The 26,011-nt window shown below is 42.2% G+C and overlaps 1 protein-coding gene across 2 annotated transcripts in view; it reads right to left on the reverse strand.

Moving 5' to 3' along the window:
- Window positions 1-26,011, reverse strand: part of echs1.L (enoyl-CoA hydratase, short chain, 1, mitochondrial L homeolog) — a 172,339-nt gene that overhangs the window by 119,460 nt on the left and 26,868 nt on the right. The window contains exons 3-4 of one of the 2 annotated variants that reach the window (XM_018224612.2): window positions 24,851-24,978; window positions 23,230-23,329 (exon numbers count right to left, since the gene is read on the reverse strand). The exons of the other annotated variant lie outside the window; for it this stretch is intronic. Of the exons in view, the coding sequence (XP_018080101.1) occupies window positions 23,230-23,329; window positions 24,851-24,978 (228 nt within the window). The remainder of the gene's footprint in view (window positions 1-23,229; window positions 23,330-24,850; window positions 24,979-26,011) is intronic. 2 annotated transcript variants of the gene reach the window in all.

A 26,011-nucleotide genomic window follows, 5' to 3' on the forward strand; every position in this document is an offset into this window, starting at 1 on the left:
TATGAAAGAACAGCAAGAAAAGTGGCGGACTATCAAAGCCATCTACGCTTTAATCTCAGATGCCAACATCAGGGACTCACCCCTTGTAGTCTACGTCTGGGTTCCACCGTAAATCACAGAGCCAACAAGATTTTACAAAAAGCCCAAAAACATCTAATAAATGAACGGGTCAGACAAATCAACTTTACCATTGATGCCCTTAAGCAGAAAGTTGAACATCTGAAACGGAGTCTGGCAAAAGAACTGCCTGATGGAACTCTGGAAACGGTGGTTGTGTTTGTTGAACATGCAAAAATTGCCCAATACATTAAGAGTAAGGAGCGACAAATAAGCAAATTCACTACATTACTGTCATGAAGCAGCAGTTGGAAAAGGACTGAAGAACTAACCTGGAGGCAGAAAGATGAGACACCAAAGACACATCTCAGCTGGAAAAGGACGTGCTAGCCAAGGGGTTAAACTATGCAGTGACACCACAACACATCCCAGTAGTTTAACTCATCACAGCCACAGAATCTGCTATCAAAAATAATCACTTGAAAAAGGAACAAGCAGAACAACTCCGGCTAAAAGTGTCAGCTGCTTTGTCAAGTGCCAGAACACCTCCCTCTAACCTTACTGCACAAGAGAGGAGAGCGTTCAGTTCTCAAAGGACCCGAACATCATTATCCTGCCAGCAGATAAAGGGCGATGCACAGTTGTGCTCAACACAACTGACTACGACTGCAAGATAACCACTCTACTCAGTGATAGCAATACATATGAACCCTTAAGGAAAGGCCCAACCAGCAGTTACAAGAAAAAGGTGATAGGTTTCCTACAACAACTTGAAAAGGAGAAAGCCATTAATCGAGTTTTATACCACTGCCTGTACCCCAGAGAAGCCACACCATGCTTATACGGACTTCCCAAGATACACAAAGAAGGAGCCCCATTGTCAGCAGCATAAATTCAGTGACATACAGCATTGCAAAATTCTTGGCTAACATCTTAGCCCCATTGGTAGGCAATATAGTGCATCATATTCAGAATGCCAAAGAGTTTATAACCAAGATTCACTGAGTTACACTAGAGGCAGAAGAAACAATGGTATCATAGGATGTCACTTCGTTGTTCACACGTATACCTACTACAGAGGCAATTGAGACTGTAAGAAATCGACTGCAACAAGATAACACCCTCAGCAGCAGAATGAAGCTCAGTCCCAACCAAGTATGTTTGTTGCTAGATTTGTGCCTTAACACCACATAATTCAAGTACAAGAAACTTTTTTACAGACCGAAACATGGCTGTGCAATGGGTTCCCCAGTCTCTCCCATTGTAGCAAACTTGTACATGGAGGAAGTGGAAAGGAGGGCCTTACTTACTTTCCAGGAACTACACAGAGTCACTGGTTCAGATATGTGGATGACACTTGGGTTAAAATCAGATCCAATGAAGTGGCGGCCTTTACAGAACACATTAAGTCAGTGGACAATAACATCAAGTTCACAAGGGAAGATGTCCATGAGAACAAACTTGCCTTTTTGGACTGTTTGATATGCATCCAAAAGGGGGGTAACTTGAAGACGGAAGTATACAGGAAACTCACTCATACGGATCAATATCTGTTTTTTGATTCCCACCATACGCATGAACACAAACATTAGAACTCTGCACCACAGGGCGGAATGTGTGGCAACTGATACAGAGTCCAAAGACAAAGAGCAAAAACATCTTAGAGGAGCTTTGAAAGTGTATGATTACCCAGACTGGGCCTTTGTCAAAACAGCAGCAACCAAGCCCAACAGGAACACCAATAGAAATAACTTCCCGGAGACACATGGTAGGCGAAACATTGTCATCCCATATGTAGCTGGAGTGTCAGAGAAACTCAGGAGGATTTTCAACAAACATCACGTCCCTGTGTTTTTCAAACCTAGCAAAACACGGACAAAAACTGGTACACCCAAAGGATTCAACACCAAAAGAAAAGGGACACTCCTTTGAAGATAGCAAGGTCCAAATCTTGGATAAAGAAGACCGCTGGTTTGAATGAGGCGTGAAAGAGGCGATTCATGTCAAGGTGGAGAAACCATCCCTGACAGAGGCGGGGGCCTTCAACACCACCTGTCTGTTACATACAATGCTGTTCTAACATCTGTACCCCAGCGGTTTCAGAACACTTCACACATCCATTCATGCAACTCTCACAAGTAACACCTGTTTCTAGGAGTTGTATGACACATTGGATAATCCTATCACAGTAACTACACAGAATCAACACCTCTGTGAATTTCTTCAGATGTCACCTCTTTGAAGAGTTACAATGTGCCATTGTGATTGGATTAGTGGAAGAGTTTATATGCCAGGAATTTCCCACACCAGTCAGTTGAACTAAAGAAGCTGCTCAGATGAGTAGTGAAACGTCTTCATTGATTACTCAGCAAGTCCAGTTATTTTTAGATTTACCTATACTACATATTACTTCAAAAGATTTTCTACTTGGGAGGTCTCTAGTCAGGCCCATTACCTGCCTATTCCATATAGCAAAGTTCTTTAAGAAAGATCTTCCTTCGACTTCCAACAACTGTAAAGGTTGGCACCACTGCCAAAAAACATATGCATCAAATGAATTTAAACACACCAGAAATACCATTATTCTCAATGTAAAGCAAAATATATATATATATATATATATATATATTAAAGAGATTGAGTGCATCAAAAACAAAAAGACCATTCCTTAAAACAGTGTCCTAAGAAAACATGACCCATATATTGATGACAATGGGCTATTAAGAGTTGGAGGTCACATTATGAAAGCCAAACTTGGACAAGAAGAAAAGAATCTGCTGATAATTCCCAACAATCACATTGCATCTTTACTTGTCCTGCATTATCACCAACAGACCAAGCACCAAGGACGCCCGTTTACAGAAGGTGCCCTTAGCTGGATTCTGGATAGTGGGAGCTAAGAGACTTTGTAAGTAGTTAAACCACCAGGCTGCGCAAAAGCTTTTATTCCCACAACATTCCAGACACACCTGAACAGTGAAATTAACTTTGTGAACTGTTAATTTATTTGCACAATTCTAAAGGTTTACACGTGTATATATCCAATTTCTGCCAATATATTGTACATTTCAAATGTTTACATATTTATTGTGTATTCTAAGTGCCTTTTTGTGATATGTACTAGCTGGAGCCACGTCGTCTTGTCTCACTGTGTATTCATATACTGCTGAGATGACAAAGTTTACTTTGACTTTGACTTAAGGGGCCAAATACATTAAGGCCAACATTGGTGAAGGGAGGTCTATCTGCTGGCTGGTTAGCCATTTTCTGAGTCTGAAACATGCCACGTAGTTTCCTGCAAATTACACTTTCAAATATAACTACTTACAAAGTCTATTAGCTCCTACTATCCAGAATCCAGCTGTGCAAAGGGCACCTTCTGTAAACGGGCGTCCTTGGTGCTTGGTCTGTTGGTGATAATGCAGGACAAGTAAAGATGCAATGTGATTGTTGGGAATTATCAGCAGATTCTTTTCTTCTTGTCCAAGTTTGGCTTTCATAATGTGATCTCCAACTCTTAATAGCCCATTGTCATCAATATATGGGTCATGTTTTCTTAGGACACTGTTTTAAGGAATGGTCTTTTTGTTTTTGATGCACTCAATCTATATCTATATATATCTATATATATCTATATATATCTATATATATCTATATATATCTATATATATATATCTCTATATCTCTATATATATATCTCTATATATATCTCTATATATATATCTATATATATATATCTATATATATCTTTATTGCTGTACATTGAGAATAATGGTATTTCTGGTGTGTTCAAGTTCATCATATATGTTTTTTGGCAGTGGTGCCAACCTTTACAGTTGTTGGAAGTCGAAGTAAGATCTTTATTAAAGGACTTTGCTATATGGAATATGAGTTATCAGTTCTGGAATTCCAAATACTGCAAAAATCAGCACATTTACAGCAGTTTTCAAGGGTCAAAAGTACAAAAATGCATGTTCACCCCAGAAAACCATATACTTTTGAAAAGTACACATTCTGACAAATCTAAAATGGGTATGCACGTCTTTCTACTCCAAAGTACCAATCCGCAAAGCTTTTCTACATTTTGCAATTTTTATGGCATTGCCGAAAATCAACTCGATATTGCAACTCTGAAGCATCGTATCTCCCACATATCATTATATACCAAGATAAAATACACTAAATACGAAAGCCCGGGGTCCGAGGGACAGTTTGATGCCCCATATACATAGGTACACCTAAGTATGTGGCGTATAGGGGCCCCAAAATGAAAACACCCCATACGAGTTATCAGTTCTGGAATTCCAAATACTGCAAAATCAGCACATTTATAGCATTATTCAAGGGGCAAAAGTACAAAAATATATGTTCACCCCAGAAAACCATATGTTTTTAAAAAGTACACATTCTGATGAATTTAATATGGGTAAGCACGTCTGTCTACTCCAAAGTACAAAGGCACAAAGCTTTCCTACATTTGGCAATATTATGACATTACCGAAAATCACCTCAATATTGCAACTCTGAAGCGTCGTATCTCCCACATATCATTACATACCAAGATAAAACACCCTAAACATGAAAGACACCCCATGCAAGTTATCAGTTCTGGAATTCTAAATACTGCAAAATCTACTGACGAATCTAATATGGGTATGCAGGTCTTTCTACTCCAAAATAGCAAGCAGCAAAGCTTTCCTATATTTCCGAAAATCACCTAAATTTTGCAACTCTGAAGCACGTATCTCCCACATATCATTATATACCAAGAAAAAGCACCCTAAATAGGAAAGCCCGGGGTCCGCTGAACAATTTGATGCCCAATATGCATAGGTACAACTAAGTATGTGGCGTTTAGAGGCCATAGAACGAAGACAGTTCTGTAATTCCAAATACTGCAAAATCAGCACATTTACAGCATTTTTCAAGGGGCAAAAGTACAAAAATGTATGTTCACCCCAGAAAACCATATATTTTTGGAAAGAACACATTCTGACAAATCTAAAATGGGTATGCACGATTTTCTACTCCAAAGAACCAAGCCGCAAAGCTTTCCTACATTTCGCAATTTTTATGATATATACAAAAATCTCCTCAATACTCCAACTCTAAAGCATTGTATCTCCTACAAATCATTATACACCAAGATAAAACACGAAACATGAAAGTCTGGGGTCCGCTGAACAGTTTGATACCCAATATGCATAGGTATCCCTAAGTATGTGGCGTATAGGGGCCCCAGAAAGAAGACACCCCATACGAGTTCTGTAATTCCAGATACTGCATAATCAGCACATATATAGCATTTTGCGACAGGCAAAGGTACAAAAAACTACGTTGACCCCAGAAAACCATATATTTTTGGAAATTACACAGTCTGCTGAAAAAAAAATTTGCTACAACTGTCTTTCTACGCCAAACTTACATACTACAAAGCTACGCTAAAAGCAGCGTTTTTTATATTTCTGAAAATAGCCTAAAAATATTGCAGTTGGTCGCATTTATCGCACCCAATTTCTCATATACAATTAGACAACACCATAAATAATAACGCCAAGGGTCTACTGTCCAGTTTGATGCCCAATATGCATAGATATACCAAAGAAGGCGGGCACATGCGGACCCCAAATAAAAACAGTGCATAAAAATTTTCTCGGCTATCAATTCGCCTTCTGTGAACATAGTGCCCTGACTGCATATAATGTGGCTTAAGACCCCCTAACAGTACAAAGACCCCCCAAAACCATATATTTTCGGAAAGTACACATTCTGCTGAATAAAAATTTGCTACAACTGTCCTTCTAATCCAAATGTACATACTGAAAAGCCAACGTTAAAGGCAGCGGTTTTTATGATATTTTTGAAAATCGCCTAAAAATATTGCAGTTGGTCGCATTTATCTCACCCAATTTCTTACATACAATTAGAAAACACCATAAATATTGACACCAAGGGTTTACTTAACAGTTTGATGCCCAATATGCATAGGTAAACCAAAGCAGGTGGGCATGTGCAGACCCCAAATAAAAACAGTGCATAAAAATTCTTGGCTGTCAATTCACCTTCTGTGAACATAGTGCCCTGACTGCATATAATGTGGCTTAAGACCCCCTAAAAGTACAAAGACCCCCCAAAACCATATATTTTGGGAAAGTACACCTTGTGCTGAATAAAAATTGCTAAAACTGTCTCTCCTCCAAATGTAAAAAAATATTGCAGTTGGTCACATTTATCTCACCCAATTTCTTACATACAATTAGAAAACACCATAAATATTGACACCAAGGGTCTACTGAACAGTTTGATGCCTAATATGCATAGATATTCCAAAGCAGATGGGCACGTGCGGACCCCAAATGAAAATAGTGCATAAGAATTTTTGGGCTGTCAATTCGCCTGAATAATGTGCCGTAAGACCCCCTTACAGTACAAAGACCCTCCAAAACCATATATTTTTGGAAAGTAAACATTCTGACGAACATAGAACTGCTAAAAATGTGTTTTACCCCAAATTATTAGTGTAAATGATGCTAAAAAATTACATAAGGAAAAACAATGCAAGCATAAAACTGCAATAAAAATCACAAAAAATCAAATACAATTAGGAAAATCATCGAAATAAAAAAACTGATCTGACAGCATTGTTAGTGGTCAGAATGCTTGATCCAGTAGTCACGCTGTGAAATCTAAAGTTTTCAGGGAAATAACATAAGGGAAACTTAGAAAATGAAGACCTAAAAAAATAAATAAAAAAAAGTAAAAAAAACACCTCTATAAGTGTGTGTTTGTGTATGCATGGATGTACAGCTATAAAAAGTGTATAAATATGTGCATATGTGAGTGTGTAAATATGTGCAAAAGTGTGGAAAAAAAATCTGAAAATAAAAATAAAAAAAATACTTTTACTAGTATGTGTACTGTGTATATGTAAATTCCTGTAAATGCCTGTAACTACCTGTAAAAAAGGGTCACTTACCTCTTAACTCTAGATGAAGAGGAGTCCTTTTCAGTGCTGTAGGGTTCTGGATCGCTGAGTCACTGCAGCAGGAAGTGCGTGGGCAGAGCTGGAACATGTGAGCTGCTGGTCCTGCGACAAGGAAGCTGTTGCTGCGTCTCTGTGTGACCGTGGAGTGGAGGATCGCCAATCTTTTTCAGGTAAGCTCGTTGCCTAGGGGGTTCTGCTGCTAACCGCTCCTCTCTGCACGCTGATTTTCCTGTGCGTGCAGAGAGAGCGCTTTTTTAGTACAGAACGTAGCTCCTACGTTCTTGGCACTTAAAGCCTTTTTTCAAAAGAACGTAGGAGCTACGTTCTTGGCAGTAAAAAACGTAATGCTGCTAAAGCGTCTGCCGGATGGTAGCAGCGTCAACAGTCCATGTGAGGAGTGTGTGGAGTCCAGTGCAATGCAGAAGGCCTTTCTTGCACAGCGTTTGTGGAAGATGTCCTGCAGTGATGGAAGAGCCGCTCCAATGATATTGCCAGCTGCTCTGACAGTCCGCTGTAGACTTTTCCGGTCAGCAGAGCTGGCACTACTGTACCAGATGGAGATGCAGCTCGTCAGGATACTCTCTATGGTGCCCCTGTAGAACACCGAGGGTGGGAGGCGGAAGGCTGGCCCGTTTTAGTCATCTTAGGAAGTGAAGACGCTGCTGAGCCTTTTTGGTGATGGAGGCGGTGTTGTTGGTCCAGGTGAGGTCATCAGAGATGTGGACTCCCAGGAATTTGGTGTTCTTTACTGTGGAGCCATTGATGTTGAGTGGTGTGTGAGCAGGGTGAGTTCTCCTGAAGTCGACGATCATCGCTTTCGTTTTATCCACATTCAGTGACAGGTTGTTCTCACTGCACCAGACCGCCAGCTGCTGAACCTCACCTCTGTACAACTCGTCGTTGTGGCTGATGAGCCACAGTTGTGTCATCGGCAAACTTGATGGTGGTTTGAGCTGTGTCTAGCTATGCAGTCATGTGTCAGCAATGTGTACAACAATGGGCTGAAAACACATCCTTGAGGAGCTCCTGCGCTCAATCTGATGGTGCTGGAAACGTTGTCGCTGATACGAACAGACAGAGGTCTCTCTGACAAAGTCCAAGATCCAATTGCACAAAGAGGTGCTCAATCCCAGCTCACTTAGTTTCCCACTCAGCTTTTGAGGGATGATGGTATTGAATACTGAGCCTATAAACAGCATTCTCACATAACCGTCTTTCTTGTCCAGGTCAGTCAGGTCTGTGACTTCACAATATACTAGAGGAGGTCACGCTAACAGCAAACGCTGGGCAGTTATGTTATGTTTACTTGCCTAAGTGTCAGGCAGTTCATCTAGAAGTCACCAAATCCTTGGATACTTCCAGCTTTATCAATGCTCTGAGGAGATTTATCTCAATTCGAGGCACAGTGAAAAACATCTACTCTGACATGACTATGAAGATTTTCATTCATCCAGGTCATGGTATATCTAATACAAGTAATTCAAAAATAAGCAACTAGACTTAATTATTGAAGATGTTTCACTGCTCATCTGAGCAGCTTCTTCAGTTCAACTGACTGGTGTGGGAAGTTTTCGGCATATAAACTCTTCCACCAATCCAATCACAATGGCACACTGCAACTCTTCAGAGAGGTGACATCTGAAATTCACAGAGGTGTTGATTCTGTGTAGTTACTATGATAGGATTATTTATGTGTCATGCAACTCATAAAAACAGGTTTTACTTGTGAGAGTTGCACAAATGGATTTGTGAAGTATTCTGAAACTGCCGGGGTACAGATGTGAGATGTATCGAAGGCCCCCCGCCTCTGTTCAGGGATGGTTTCTCCACCTTGACATGAATTGCCACTTTCACGCTACTCCAATAGAGGGACTAGTTTCATAGGAGCCTGCAAAAGAGCTAAGAATTCCTTCGAGGGGCGAGTGAGACGTGTTTGTGTGGAGCTCCATACTGCCGATCGTTAGCAAGCTGATCCTGCATGTTAAAACGAGATGGGGAAGCATGGCAAGGTGACCACATCCTCAGGTTCCACTAAGCTCAAAGACTCGGTGCTCACTGGTGGCATTAAACAATTTTTTCCACGGTCTCAGGAGTTAGCCGAACAACAGGTGGAAAACAATATGGCGGACGCACATAGTACAAGTCCGGATGACTGCGCAATGACTGACGACGCCCCTGAGGTAAGCGGGAACCTAAAAGGGATTCTTGCTATACTAGCCCAATTGCCACAAAAATCCGACTTACAAAACTGGGGCACTGATCTTAAAGGACCAGTAACATCAAAAATTTTTGTTAAAAAATTCATTAGTATACAACGAAAAATAAACACCAAGACAAATTAAACTTTTAAATAGCAAAGCCTTTATTAAGAAATAACTTACATATACTCCACTTCCTGTCCTCCTCAGAAACGGCGAAAAGGCGACCATCCATCCTGCAGTGTTTGATTTCTCCTCCCTGGCAATTCTACTGACAGCAGCGTGTTGGCTGGTGGAGCAGGGTTTGTGCTGGCTGTTCGGATCCCTCTGGGGAAGGCTTCTCTCGCTTTCTTTGGTATCTTGGCTGCTACCTAGAAGTGTCTCTCCTTCTTGAACTTTGCCCCTGGAATGCCGCTTGGTGACCCGTGCTACTTTGCGGATGGCCGACCTAGCAGCGGTGGGTTTCTTATGCCTGTGCACACTTCGCAAACGGGAACTGAGCGCACAGCACCTTGCCGCACAAAGCTCCCCATGGGCGCGTTTGTACGGGAGCTTCCGTGCCTGACTGACCACTACGCGATTCTCCCGTGCGCCACTCATTCCGTGCGCAGCATCTTCCGCAGCAGCCAGAAAAGAAGAGGAAGAAGAAACCGTCGGGCCGGTACAGCCAACTGGTGCCGATTCACAAGCTTGCGGAGAGGAACTGCTCACATCACGGCTCGTTCAGACCTGCAGACGCTGAGCCGGAAGCACAGAAAGAAACCCACCGCTGCTAGGTCGGCCATCCGCAAAGTAGCACGGGTCACCAAGCGGCATTCCAGGGGACATTCCAGGGGCCACAAGGCAAAGTTCAAGAAGGAGAGACACTTCTAGGTAGCAGCCAAGATACCAAAGAAAGCGAGAGAAGCCTTCCCCAGAGGGATCCGAACAGCCAGCACAAACCCTGCTCCACCAGCCAAAACGCTGCTGTCAGTAGAATTGCCAGGGAGGAGAAATCAAACACTGCAGGATGGATGGTCGCCTTTTCGCCGTTTCTGAGGAGGACAGGAAGTGGAGTATATGTAAGTTATTTCTTAATAAAGGCTTTGCTATTTAAAAGTTTAATTTGTCTTGGTGTTTATTTTTCGTTGTATACTAATGAATTTTTTAACAAAAATTTTTGATGTTACTGGTCCTTTAAGAACACGATATTTTCTGAGACGGCAGCCCTCAAGCAGGATATAATTTTGATCCAGGACTCGCTTGATGATTTGGAGGACAGGCTAACTAAGATAGGCTCTGATACAAATGCTAACACCAAATCTATCCTCAAACATGATCAGGCCATATTAGATCAAAGAAGGCACACGGAGGACTTAGAGAACAAGAGTAGGAGAGGTAATATTCGCATACGCAGCGTTCCTGAAAATATACATATTAGTCTTATACTAAAAAAGGAAAGGACCCTGCTTCCCCCACCAGTTATAGGCCAATTTCCTTAATTAATAACGATGTCAAATTAATGTCCAAAATCATTGCAACACGTCTCAAACCTGGTTTAGCTCAACTCATACATTTAGATCAAGCAGGGTTTCTCCCTCGTAGGGAAGCAAGAGATAATTTAAACAAAATTGGTAATATTATTGCTTTGGCTACAAACCATCGGGCCCCCCTTTCTCCTGTCCACCGATGCCGAAAAGGCGTTTGACAGGGTAAGATGGGGTTATATATTCCAATGTCTTCAGTATATAGGCATGGGCACAAATGTCATGAAATGGATCACGTCCCTATATACGGAGTTGACTGCTAAAATCAAGATAAATAACTCTCTCAGAATCTCTCTCACTTCATAATGGTACCAAGCAGGGATGCCCTTTGTCGCCCCTTCTGTTTATATTATCTTTGGAGCCTCTATTGTGTAAAATAAGAAATAATCCTAATATCCATGGTATTTCAGATGGCAAGATACAACACAAAATATGTGCATACGCAGATGATTTGCTTTTCACGCTCACACAACCTACTGTCATGCTGCCCACTTTGTTGCTAGAAATAAAACACTAGCAGGTTAAGTGATTTTAAGATAAATTACAATAAGTCAAGCGCACTTAACATCATACTACTTTTATGGCACTTATGGATCAGTTTCCCTTTAAATGGGCAAAAGACTTGTATATTTCGCAGACTGGGCTCGTATTAATTACCTTTCTTGTTACAGACTATCAAGAGTGACTTGAATGATTGGTCCAATAAGGCGTTGTCATGGTTTGGCAGAGTTAATACAATAAAAATGAATATTCTTCGACGATTGCTATATGTGTTTCAGGCCCTTCCGATGAAACCTCCGCCCGATTTCTTCAAACTTTTGAACTCCTTGATCCGGAACGTTGTATAGAATAACAAAAACCCTCGTATAAAATTTGAAATTCTCACGCACCCTAAATCTAAAGGGGGTACTGGTTTAACGGATTTCAGCAAGTATCATCAGGCAAGTGTATTGCTAAGGATTTTGGATTGGACTTACCATGGCCACTCTAAAGCCTGGGTCTCTATACAGCAAACCTTCACAACACAGCCTTTGCAACTTCTCCCTTGGCTATCTCCACAAAATCGGAATACTGATTTAACACATCACCTTTCTACCTATGCTCGCAAAGTTTGGGATATGTTCAGGACAAAAAACGGTCTTATTTCGGCGAAATCCCTGCTGACGCCTCTTATACATAATGCTGACTTCCCTCCAGGTCTATCTAAGGGCTGTCTCTTTGGCAACAAGGCACGATTACACAAATTGTTCATTTATGCCCCAAAGGAATTTTACCCCAATGGGCGCAAATCAAAGAGTCATTGCATCTACCTGCGGCAGAACTCTTTCGATACCAACAATTGGCGAGTTTCATTCGCCCCAAGCTCCCACTGACCATGGGCACCTCTATTCTTACAGCATTTGAAACCCTGTGTTATCAAGCAGCTCCGGTCAGACGTAATATTTCATCCATCTACCGGATACTTTTAACAGGTACAGATGAGCGACTGCCTCCACAACCACATCTGGCAAAATGGGGCTACGCACTTAACCATCCGTTTTCTGAACAGCAACAAGAAGAGATGATCCTCAAATCTTGTACTGGTCCTAGGAGTTGTCGCATCTTGGAAAGCAACTATAAGATTCTGACGAGATGGTATAATGCCCCTACCAAATTGAGCAAAATCTTCCCAGGGGTCTCGGATATCTGCTGGTGTTGTGGACTTGGTCAGGGCACAATGCTCCATATTTTTTGGAATATTGGACGCTAATTCTGTCTATATGTAAGGACCAGCTTAAACTGGATATTGAGATGACGGTGGCAGCAATCAATAAATCCTTGGCTCAATATGCGTTGAATGCTGCAAAAATCCTGATTCCACGCAAATGGAAATCTTCGTCAGTGCCTACTATATCTGAATGGTGGACAGAAGTTAGACCCGATGACTAAGTTGGCTGCTCTCTGCCAGACCATGACAGGGCTATCTCTTGGAACAAACCATGTTTGCCAATATTTACATCTGTTTGCCTAATTTGGTAATTTTGTCTCACCTAATTATATCTGTAATGTCAAAATGTTCACGCTCTATTGTGACCCGATGCTTTTTCAGGGTGTATAGCCAAGCCTGGACTGTTTCCCCCCCCCCCTTTTCTGATCTCCCTTTACATAATTTTTGATCATTGTTGCACAATGCAAAGATTGCATATTACTGACAGCGTACCGAAGACAGATCTGTCTGTTATGGAAAGATATATTGCTTAGCCTATGTCTGTGATTCTCTATTAATATGCAAGAGATATTAAAAATAGCAACATACGTAACATGTTTTAGCAATGTTAGGCTTATATGCTATGTTTTTGATAAAATGTGCAATTGCTGTAATGTCTTTTCAGCTTGACAAAAAATAAATAAAGATTTAAAAAAAAAAAAAAAGAATTCCTTCAAACAGACAGCAACATTGTTTAAAGGTACCTGCCTGACCAAGGTTGTACATGGACATTCAACCACCCTCATTCTTCCCACATGGGAGGTGTTTGAGAATTCTTGATTCTATGTTCTTACAAGAAGGGTCAACAAGGCTTACTCATGAGACTCTTACCACCTTCATAGCTGAAGTATTTGCTATCATGAACGCTAGACCGTTGACCCTCGGTATCCAATGATCCTGAGGATCCCTTCATCCTTACACCATCAACCTTGCTCACCCAGAAAGTCAGTGCAATTGAAGCTCCTACTGGCGAGTTTGACACCAAAGACTTACACAAACGCCAGTGGAGGCAAGTTCAGAGTCTTGCAAATACTTTCTGGGACAAATGGAAGAAACAGTACATCTGCACTTTACAGTCCAGGAAGTGGCAGACCGACAAAAACAGGATTTTTTTGATACTCACCATTAAATGCTTTTCTCTGTAGTCGATAGGACGACACAGGGACTCTTGGGGTTTAAGCTCCACCCTCCAGGAGGCAGGACATAAATAATAAAATTAAAATTAAGGGGGCGTGCCCAGGGGGCTTAACTCCAAACACTGTAGCAATCCCTCAGTTTGTACCAAAGAGACTGCTGAAAGATAAATTGTATAAAAAAAAAAATCTCAACTTGCAGAACTGGTAAACCAGGAAAACTTTTCCATAAGACCAACAGGGTCAACATTTCGCTCAGGATTGGGAAGCCCCGTGTCCCCCTATCGACTACAGAGAAAAGGATTTACTGGGGAGTATCAAAAAATCCTGTTTTCTCGGTCATCTAAAGGGGGACACAGGGACTCTTGGGGACTTTACAAAGCAGCCCCAGACAGCAGGGTGGGAGCGAAATCTGATGACTTTGCGGCCGAATGCGGCTTCGGCTGTGGAGAACGTGTCCAGGCTGTAGAATTTAGTAATGTATGAACCGAGTGGCTGCTCTGCAGATCTGGTCCAAAGAGGCCAAGTTGCGCCATGCCCAGGAAGCTCCCAAGGATCTTGTGGACTGAGCTCAAATATTTGTAGGAGGAGTTCTGCCCTTAGCTAGATAAGCTTGTCTGCTGATTTCTCTGATCCAACGTGCGATGGTAGTCTTGGAAGCTGCCATGGCCCGCCGAGGCCCAGACGGAATTACGAAGAGGGCCTGAGAGCGTCAAAATGACTTAGAGCGTTCAAGATACCAGCGAAGTGCTCTGACCACATCTAGACTGTGAAGTCGACATTCCTTGTCATTCTTGGGTTCTGGACAGAGGGATGGAACCACAATCTCTTGGTTCACGTGGAACAATGACACGACCTTAGGGAGGAAGGAAGGCACTGTCTTCACTGCTAGTTTTCCAGAAGGATAAGGCAGTACTGATGGATCACAAGATAAGGCACTAAGTTCTGAGACCCGACATGCAGATGAGATGGCTACAAGGAAGGCAACTTTCCAGGTAAGCCACTGTTCGGAGATGACTCACAGAGGTTCAAAGGGAGGATCAAGGAGAGCCTCCAAAACGAGATTGAGATTCCATCCTGGAATCAGAGATCGAAATGGTGGAACGATGTTTGCTACTCCCTGTAGAAAGGTACGGACTGAATAGTCTAGTGCTAGACGAGTCTGGAAGAGAACAGAGAGGGCCGAGACTTGGACCTTCAGGGAACTTATCTTAAGATCTAGTTGGAGGCCTTTCTGTAGGAAGGATAGAATCCTAGGACTGTCGCATTCATGGAAGGATAGATCCGCCTCCTTGCACCAGTTCCAATAGCTGCGCCACACCCTGTGGTAAGCTCTAGATGATGTGGTTTTGCATGACTTTAGCATAGTGGAAATGACGTCTTCTGCTATGCCCTTTTGTCTCCAAATGGCCGCCTCAACAGCCATCCCGTCAAAGCGAACAGTCACGGGTTGTGGTGAACTATGGGGCCCTGCTGGAGAAGGTCGTTCCTTGGTGGAAGGCAAACTGGTTGTGCCATGGACAAATCCTGAAGATCCGTAAACCGCGTTCTCCTGGGCCAATACGGAGCTATGACTGTTGTGCAGTCATTGCATGATTTTCTTCAGAACCTATGGAAGCATTGGAAATGGAGGGAAAATGTCAGCTAGATTGAACTTCCAGACTTGGGTCATGGCATCCACTCCCGTCGGGTCCCGGTAACGAGTGAAAAAAATCAGGCGATTGGTTTTGGATGCCATGAGATCGACTTGAGGACGTCCCCACCTCTTCACTAGGTCCGCAAACACTTCGGGATGAAGTTCCCATTCTCCCAGATCCAGCTGGTTCCAACTGAGAAAGTCTGCTTGCGTGTGGGCTACTCCCGGAATGTGGATTGCGGATATCCTCACTGAGTTCCGCCCAGGCTAGGATTTGTTCTGCTTCCGCTAGAGACGCTTTGCTGCGGGTACCTCCTTGTCGGTTTATGTACGCGACTGTGGTCGAGTTGCTGGTTTGTACTCAGACCGACTTGTCTCTGAGTAGGGGGACCAATGTCTTAGGGCTAGTTTTACCGCCTGCAGTTCTAGAATGTTTATGTCGAGCCTTGTTTCTTTGGGAGACCATGGACTTTGTACTGACAGGCTGTTCCAAGTTGCACCCCACCCTAGAAGACTTGCGTCTGTTGTTATCACGGTCCAGTCTGGAGTTGCCCAGGACTGTCCTGTGGCTAGGTTTTGGTGATTCAGCCACCAGAGAAGCTATTCTCTTGTTGCTTGTTGTAGAGGACCTCCTTTCCATCATGAAAGGATGTTGGCCTGCAGTGGTCTCAAATGTATCTGAGCAAAGGGTACCGCTTCAATGGATGAGACCATCAGTCCCAGTACCCTCATCGCAAGATGGACTATGGGGCGCTGGTTGCAAAGGAGAAGATTGACTTGTTCACTTATCTTCCTCTGCTTGTCCAGGGGTAATGAGACACATTGAGTTAGTGTATTGAATTGGAGGCCCAGGAACAAAATCTGGTGACTGGGTGTCATGCTGGATTTGTTCCAATTGATGGTCCACCCGAAACTCTGAAGCAGTGAAATCACTTGTTGAATGTCCCTTCTGCTCTTCTCTAGTGTTGTGGCCTTCAGCAGAAGATTGTCTAGGTAAGGAGTAACCGAGATTCCTTGAAGTCGTAGTGTTGCTGCCGTCACTGCCATGAGTTTGGTGAACACTCTGGGGGCAGAGGATAGGCCGAATGGGAGTGCCACAAATTAGTAGTGGAGAATCCTGAATGCGGATCAGAGAAAACGGTGGTGAGGAGGCCAGGTTGGTACGTGGAGATATACGCATCTCTGATGTCGAGGGACATCATCAGTTGACCTGGTTCCATTCCTCGAATGACTGACCGGAGGGTCTCCATTTTGAACCGGACTGACCGTATGTGTTTGTTGAGGTATTTCAGGTCCAATATTGGTCGGATGAACCAGTATTGGACCTGAATGAACCGTCCTTCTTTGGAACCAGGAACAGATTGGAGTAAAATCTGCAAAATGTTTCTGACGGGGGAACTGGAATGATCACTCCATTCTGTTCCATGCTTGTAATGCAGTCCAAGAAGGCTCGGGCCCTGGTTGGGTTGGAAGGAACTCTGGACACAAGGAATTTTCTGGGGGGGGGAGGCGAAATCCAGGTGATAACCCTCAGAAATGATTTTGGTTACCCAAGCGTCTGATGAGTATGGTTTCCACACCTCCCGGAACCTTAGCAATCTTCCCCCTAATGGTTGCAGTGACCCCGGAGGGGGTGACCCGTCAGCCTGAAGTGGACTTGTTGGCTGTGGAACTTGTTGCTCTTCCATGATGCTCGCCACTTGTCGCTTGGTTTAGAGTGAAACTGGGAACGTTGGGGAGGACTGTTTCATCTGGAAAAACATCCACTGTGGCCACGAAAAAAATTTCCACTCCTGGACGAAGTCGTGGGTCTGTTTTTCTTTTGGGGAAGGAAGGTGCTTCCCCCCCCCCCCGTGGCCTGTGAGATTATCTTTTCGAGCTCCTCACCAAATAGTCGCGGTCCCTTGAAGGGTAGAGAGGTGAGGGATTTCTTGGAACGGATATTCGCTGACCAGTTCTTCAGCCAGAGTGTTCTGCAGGGCTGCGGACAGCGCTGATGTGCATGCGGTAATCTGTGCTATGTCCAGAGTGGCGTCGCACAAGTAAGCTTCCGTCTCGGACTGTGCGGAAGACATGAGGTCTGTTCTTGGGACGCCATCTTGAATATCTGTAATGAGGGATTCGGCCCATGCCTGTATGGCTCTCGCTACCCAAGCTGAAGCAAGAGGCAGATGAGTAGACTGCCCTTAGGAATCCTTCTAGATGTCTGTCGGATGGGACTTTGAAGGCTGCGGCGTCAGTGACTGGTAACGCTGTGGATTTGGATAGTCTCGAGACTGGTGCATCCACTGTTGGGGGCATGGACCATCTTTCCACCAAGTCTTTGGGAAATGGATATGATTTTGAAAATTTCTGTGTAGCTTGGAACTTCTCGCTCCGGCGAGTTCCATTCTTCATTTATTATGTTGAGTAGTTGGTCATGCGAAGGAAAGCATGCAGAGGATTTGTGTTTTCTCTTGAACAGGTTTGTCGATGAAGCCTGTTGTTCTGGTGTCTGTCCGATTTTAAGCACGTCCATCACCCCCTTGATGATACCATCTATGTCGTGAGGAAGCTCCTTGTTCCTAGACTCTTCCTCATTTTCCTCTTCTGCTTCTGAGGAGACATCAGAAGGTGGAAGTTCCCCCTCTGAATGAGAAACGTCCTCTTCAGCTGACGAGACGTCAGAGGGGTTATGGGTGTCAGCGTCACCCTTGGAGCTGGGAAGCCTTTTGCGCTTTCCACTGGTTTTATGGCCTAGCTTGGCTAGGGCTTTGGCCAAATTATTGGCAATGGATGGAAGGCCCTGCAGGGATGCCAGGGACTGGGAAAGCTGAATGGCCCATAGGGGGGCAGGAGGTTCTGAAGAAGTGCCTGCCATCCATTGCAGCAAAATCCTGTGCAGGTTCCCCAGATTCAGGGACCATTGGGGTGGCTCCTGCCCAATGAGCAAGATCTGCAGAACGGGTTAGCCTGGCCCCCAGGGATTTTTAGTTGGCAGTTTTTGCAGGTAAAGAAGGTCACCTGTTCTGCTGGTGCTCTCCCCCCAACCCTGAGGAAAAAGTCCCCCTGACTTACCTTCTGCCATGCTAGCAGTGGCTGAGGTACCTGCTGAAGGGATGGCTGTCAGGTAAGGGTGCTTTGGGCAAGGGACCCAGGTGAAGTAAACCCATATACTGCTGCCTGAAGGGAGATGAGCGCTATTCCCAAGAGCCAAGATGTCTCCTGTGTCTCCGGATCAAGAAGCAGCGCTGCTGGCACAGTGAAGGAGAGGAGTAGGGGAGTATGCGTCAGCTATTAAAAGCTGAAAATGGTGCCTGGAAAAAACTTCCCGCCTACGAAATCAAAATGGAGCCTGGAATGCATCAGCGCGATGCATTCCACTGCGCACAGGAGAGTTGGCGCGCAACGCACACACAGCCTGTTTGTGAGGGAGACTGTCGGAGCACTTACTAGCTGAACGGCTGTTGAGGATGCAGCAGGCTTGGGCTGGAGTGGGAGGGGAGAGCAATCCAGATAAACAAGCATGAATAACGGATCATACTCACGGATGGCTCACCGGTCAGAAAATCTGCTGTCCCTAATGGGTTGCAGGAATTTTTCTGTGCAGGTCGGATATAGCCTAGAGGACTAGAAATATGACCCCGGTGAGAAATCCCTCAAGGGGGGGGTTCACTCCAAAGGAACAGGCAGTCCTGCCCTGGTGACACCCCATAGATATGATTCTGTCTTTAAGCTGGTATCCATCCTCCTTGAAGCAGGACAATTAAAAACTGAGGGATTGCTACAGTGTGTGGGGTTAAGCCAGTATCTGGGCACTCCCCCTTAATTTTAATATAAGTGTCCTGCCTCCTGGAGGGTGGAGCTTAAACCCCAAGAGTCCCTGTGTCTCCCTTTAGACGACATGAGAAAAGAACATGGAACCTGGCAACATTATTCTTGTGAAAGACTCTCAAGCTAAGAGAAACAAATGGGAACACTCTGGTAATCCTTCCTAGAGGCCAAGTGAGGATGGGAAAAGTACGAAAGGTGGAGGTCAGGGTCTCAAGGCAGAATGAGACCCATATCTGAACTGGTCTTATAACTCTCTTCCAGAGAAACAGAAAACGGATGATATCTTTCAATATCAGACGGGGAGTGTTATGCGTCCAGCACTATTTTATCGTTTGTATTGCATCACCTTGGCATTCATTTGTATGGTTTGTTCACTATTATAGAAATGTTCTTCTTAGGACACCATAACCTTCCCATGTGACCCTGTGTAATACCAGGAAATGAACACTGTAGCTGCCATAGTGTTCACAGCAAGCACATCACTATCTACAGTAATCCTACCCCATCCAGCCTCATGGTAGTATCGTTGGTAGGTATTACTCATTCCCCAAGCCTGATCTATAAAGGCAGATCATTATTTACTTGTTAATACCTTTATACAAGTTTTATAACAGGTTACATATGCAGATTAAAATCACATCAAAGATCCCTTTGTTTATTTTAAGGTTTTTATCCTTAGGATTCAAGCAGGGGTCTGACCTCAGTCAGTACTTAGTAAATCACAATATAAGAAAAGAAGGAAAAGTTCCCAGCTTGATCAATGAAACTAGAACAGTCACAATATAAGCTACCGTGTAGCCCTCTTCATTTCCCTATTAAAATTACAAATTTAAATATACAGACTTGAGTGAATACCCGATTGTCCTCTAAGTTTGAACAATCACAGGAAAATTAGAATAAATAGTAAAGTGCAGTGCGTGCAATGATGTATTGTACAGCTTACTAAGCACTGTCATTTTCTATCTTCCCTAGTTTTACACCTTCGCTTGTTAATAAAACTGAAACTCAATAATCCGTGTCAGTGGATTAATGAAGGAGTTTAGCTGCATGTCAAGATACACACACGTAGTGAGGACAGAACAGGGTATATTATTTATTATAATACTCAAGTTTCAGTGCGACATAAATTACATCACTAAACATATTAGAATATAATCTACAGGATATTCATGGCTCGTGTGTATTGGGAATTATTTGAAGGTGTTTCACTAGGAATATTCTTTTTTTTTTTTTTACTACAACTGTCCATAAAGTTAATCCTCGGGGAGGAGTGTCACATGCCGTTGGTGAGGTTAATAACTTAAAAAAAAAAAAAAAAAAAAAAAAAAGACAATTGTTAATATATAGTTATATACAACTTCATAAACATCAAAAAGGAAGGACGGCACTCCGGTGCATGGAATATGCTTTTATTCCAGATTCATACAAGGATCCAACGCCCTACGCGTTTCGGGAATCACTCCCTTAATCATAGGCATACATCCTGAGCCAAACAGACAGGTTATATACAAAACGTAGATAGTGGCCCCTACTGGGCACAATATAGTAATGCAGCTAAAACACAAGTACTTTATTAACATTGTAAAAACAGTCTACTAAAGGTAAAAACCTCGTTTTCCATATAAAACCTTACTGTAATCAGAAAAAACAACAATCCTTGTATAGATGTGTGTATCTTGCTTTAAACCCTGAAGAATGGGTAGCTGGTAATTAGTTCATTAATAATTAGTAATCGACTACCTGGGGTAAACCTTTGTTCAAATGTATAGATAAGATATATATGAGTATTCAAATTTTACCTTACTTTACTTTAAATAGAGAATCATCAAAAAATATAAATAAAGTAAAGTAAGGTAAAATTTGAATACTCATATATCTATTATCTATACATTTGAACAAAGGTTTACCCCAGGTAGTCGATTACTAATTATTAATGAACTAATTACCAGCTACCCATTCTTCAGGGTTTAAATTTAAGCAAGATACACACATCTATACAAGGATTGTTGTTTTTTCTGATTACAGTAAGGTTTTATATGGAAAACGAGGTTTTTACCTTTAGTAGACTGTTTTTACAATGTTAATAAAGTACGTGTGTTTTAACTGCATTACTATATTGTGCCCAGTAGGGGCCGCTATCTACGTTTTGTATATAACCTGTCTGTTTGGCTCAGGATGTATGCCTATGATTAAGGGAGTGATTCCCGAAACGCGTAGGATCCTTGTATGAATCTGGAATAAAAGCATATTCCATGCACCGGAGTGCCGTCCTTCCTTTTTGATGTTTGTGAGTTTCAGCAGCGGGGACGCTGCGGACTGAGCACCCGATTGGAGCAGCTAACAGGGAGTGTGTAAACTCGGAGAGGTCCCCTTTGGTAAAGTCAAGTATATACAACTTCAGCAGTGCAGCGGAAATATACATCAAATTAATATGTTGAGTTTCCTGTGGAAAAATGTACTCAGGAGTACTTCGTTTTTTCTAGACAGAAGTGCATTTTTCTTGTCAATAATAAATACAGTTAGGTCCATAAATATTTGGGCAGAGACAACTTTTTTCTAATTTCGGTTCTGTACATTACCACAATAAGTTTTAAAGTAAACAACTCAATTCAGGGGTGCAAAAGTAATTTGACAAATTAAATAAATAAACTGTTCATTTTGAATACTTGGTTGAAAACCCTTTGCTGGCAATGACAGCCTGAAATCTTGAACTCATAGACACCACCAGATTCTGGGTTTCCTAGTTTTTAACGCTCTGCCAGGACTTTACTGCATCGGCTTTCATTTGCTGTTTGTTTGTGACCCTTTCTGCCTTAAGTTTAGTGTTCAAAAAGTGAAATGCATGCTCAATTGGGTTCAGATCAGGTGACAGAATTGGCCATTTAAGAATATTCCACTTCTTTGCTTTAATAAACTTCTGGGTTGCTTTGGCTGTATGTTTTGGGTCATTGTCCCAAATCTGTATTATGAAACGCTTCTTCATCTGTCCAAAAAATGTTTTTCCAGAACTGTGCTGGCTTTTTAGATTTTTTTTTTTTTTTAGCAAAGTCCAATCTAGCCTTTCTATTTTTGAGGCTTATTAATGGCTTGCACCGTGCAGTGCACCCTCTGTATTTACTTTAATGCAGTCTTCTCTTTATGGTAGACTTGGATATCGATACGCCTACCTCCTGGAGAGTGTTGTTGACTTGTTTGGCTGTTGTGAAGGGGTTTCCCTTCACCATGGAAATGATTCTGCGATCATCCACCACTGTTGTCTTCCGTGGACATCCAGGTCTTTTTTCGTTGCCGAGTTCACCAGTGCTTCCTTTCTTTCTCAGGATGTACCAAACTGTCAATTTTGCCACTCCTAATATTGTAGCAATTTCTCTGATGTTTTTTTCTGTTTTTGCACCTTAAGGATAGCTTGTTTCACCAGCATGGAGAGCTCCTTTGACCTCATGTTGTCTGTTCACAGCAAAATCTTCCACATACAAGCACCCCCCCCCTCAAATCAACTCCAGGGATTTTTTTTCTGCTTAATTGATAATGACACAACAAAGGAATTGTCCACACCTCCCCATGAAATAGCATTTGAGTCAATTGTCCAATTACTTTTGAGCCCCTGAAATGAAGGGATTGTGTTAAAAAAGGCTTTAGTTACTCACATTTTTATACAATCTTTTTGTTCAACCCACTGAATTAAAGCTGAAAGTCTGCAGTTCAACTGCATCTGAGTTGTTTTATTTAAAATTCATTGTGGTAATGTACAGAACCAAAATTAGAAAAGTTGTCTCTGCCCAAATATTTATGGACCTTACTGTATGTTTGTATAATAACAAGCCAATATAAAGTTAAAAAAGGGTATATCTCATGGTGGGACAGGCATGTACCTTTATCCTTAGATTTATTTTGGCTTATTATGCAAGTCCTAAAAGTGCATCCTTGATTTTCTTCTGTTACTATTAATGGGGTGCAACCTACAGACTGCACTTAAAGTCATCACCTGGGTGAATGGTACAAATATTCATACCGTGTATTCAAAGGTGTCAGTCAAATTGACATGCCATTTCAGTTGTGATGGGGGATCAAAAGAGAAATGGAAATTGTGAAAAATAAGATGGAAAAGATGAGAAAAAAGCCTCTAGCACATACCTGGGATAGTACCTAGCAGTATTTCTGGTTGACCAAATTGTGCCTTCTCTCCAGCATATATGATGTCACACATCATGGCAAGCTCACAGCCTCCTCCAAGCTAAAAATAAATGAAAACATTTTGAGGCATGTCTGTTCTGGGAGAGGTTTCTGTGCCTATATGAAAAACAGTCTAATGGAAATAAAATAACATTAAAATTTTTAGACCCAAATTCTGACAATGTTGGTAGGCCTTACAGTCTGATGTGGACTGGTGAAAAAACTACATTTGAGGGCAAGGTTATTGTTGATACAATAATAACTAACTGTTCTCATTGGCGGATGTCCCTCTGCTACCCTATCTTTCCCTTATTATTGTTCCCATAAACTATGGAGTGCTATTTTAAAGTGTTCATCTAGGGCAGGGATCCTCAACCTTTTGAACCCGTGAGCAACATTCAGAAGTAAAAGGAGCTGGGGAGCAACACAAGCATGAAAAGTGTTCTTGGGGTGCCAAATAAGGGCTGTGATTGGATATTTAGTAGCCCTTATGTGGATTGTCAACCTACATTGATGCTCTGTTTGGCAGTACTTCTGTTTTTGTATGCCAAAAACTTACCTCCAAGCCAAGAATTCAAAAATAAGCACCTGCTTTGAGGCCACTGGGAGCAACATCCAAGGGATAGGAGAGCAACATGTTGCTCACGAGCTACTGGTTGGGGATCACTGATCTAGGGTTTCTGCTGGAAATATAATCATACACAAAGAGTTTGGCCATAGAACACTATAAGCATATAGTGAATGCACAATATAAAAGTGAGACGGTTTGGAACTTTTGGGATTAAGCACTGGTAAAGCAGAATAGATGTGAATTCTAAAATGTTATTTTTTCCGTTTACACAGTTAAAAACCATTTATTGAGGGATTTAGTAAACCTGGTTCTAATAATTTAAGCATTGATTGCTGGTTGATACAAGAGAAGTAGTAGATATTGGTGTTAATAAAAGGAATAAGTTTTGGGGCCTGATGTTATTCACTACAGGGTAATGAGTTTAGCTCTGTTACCACTTAAAGTGGACCTGTCACCCAGACACAAAAATCTGTATAATAAAAGTCCTTTTCAAATTAAACATGAAATCCAATTTCATTTTTTATTTAAGCATTCATAGCTGTTGTAAGCTCATTTAAAAATCTCAGCTGTCAATCAAATATTGTCTGCCCCTCCCTCTATGCCCGTGGCATAGAGGCGGGGCAGACAATTACTTTCACTTTCAATTCAGCACTTCATAGATGTCACTGCTTCCCACACGAAGAAGAAGAATAATCAAATTCCTTCCGCTAAAATATTGAAATAAAAAAAAAAAAAAAAAAAAAAAAATCAGGAATCCAGGCTACAAATCTGATAAAAGGAGTAAAGCTTTACCACAGTTCTTATAACCTTTAGCAACAAATCACCAGGTAGCATTTATTAGTTGCCTGATTAAAAGCAAACATCTCATTGATTGCTATGGGTTACTGCTAACTTTTACTGCAAAAAGTCATAAGAAATAAAATAAATAAAAGCAACAATAGTTCACAAATAATTAAAGAAATGTCACAATTTGCACCCTTGTATTGCATTATTAATTACAAAGAAACTCACCGCATAGCCATTAACAGCAGCAATAACTGGCTTCTTGACAAAGGACACATGGTTCCAATGAGAGAGGAAGTTACCACGATAACACTCTTGGAAAGTCCTGTTCTGCATTTCTTTTATATCTGCTCCAGCTGCAAGAGCACAGGCAATAAATTCACAAAAGTCAAAAAGCATCTGTGGAGTAATTTCGGTAAACCATACATACAATAACTAGGGTTGCCACCTTTTCGTTTCCCCAACTTCGGGCAGGGGGTGTGGCTGTTGGCGTGGCGATCAGCTGATAGCCAAGCCATTAACTTATGTCCTGTCTGTATTTCCTAATTTGGAAATCCGGACAGGAAGTTTTCACCCAGACAGCCCTGCCAAAAACTGGGCTGTCTGGACGAAAACCGGACAGGTGGAAACCCTAACAACAAATCAAAATTCTGACTCAATTTACAGATCATTTTTTGGAGACAGAATTTCACACTGGGCAATATATTGCTAATGGAGCAAAACAATACAGCTTTCCCCATGTGTAATTACCCTAAAATGGCACAATAAACAACACAGCTATTATTCTTGAATACGTTCCAATGCATGCTGCACAGGGATATGGCACTATGGTACTAATTGGTTGGGAGGGACATATTGGGTCAGTGACAACACCTATAAATTATATGAACGTGTCTCAACTCAGAAGGAAAATGCTATCATTAGGAGCATGCTGCTGCCACTATCCTCTGCATAAACTTGTATAGATTTTTACAAATGATATAAAGAAGTCTTGACTACAGCATTATTGAGAGACGGCAAACAATGCAGAAACAGTGACTGCTTGTTCTAAACATGTCAAGATGCTTTTACAATAAGACACTTTATTAGGGTAAACTTGTCCATTAAAAAAAAGGAAAAGAAAAACCCTAAACAAATTGAAAATGCCTAGTAAAAAAAATACAATTTATTTTTAAGTTTTCTAAGCTTTACCTCTAAGGGTAGGACTACACGAGCATTTTCAGTGCGATCCAACGCGCTGCGCAAAAACACAGGCGTCAAGTTGGATGCGACGGAAGGTAAGATATACATATGTCGGATGGTGTTGCAGTGTTGATTCGATGCAACACGACTGTCGCATGCAGAGGCAGCGAACCTTGACGCCTCCATTTTTCCACAGTGCGTTGGATC

Source organism: Xenopus laevis, chromosome 7L (genome assembly GCF_017654675.1).
Source record: "Xenopus laevis strain J_2021 chromosome 7L, Xenopus_laevis_v10.1, whole genome shotgun sequence".
Lineage (NCBI taxonomy): Eukaryota > Metazoa > Chordata > Amphibia > Anura > Pipidae > Xenopus > Xenopus laevis.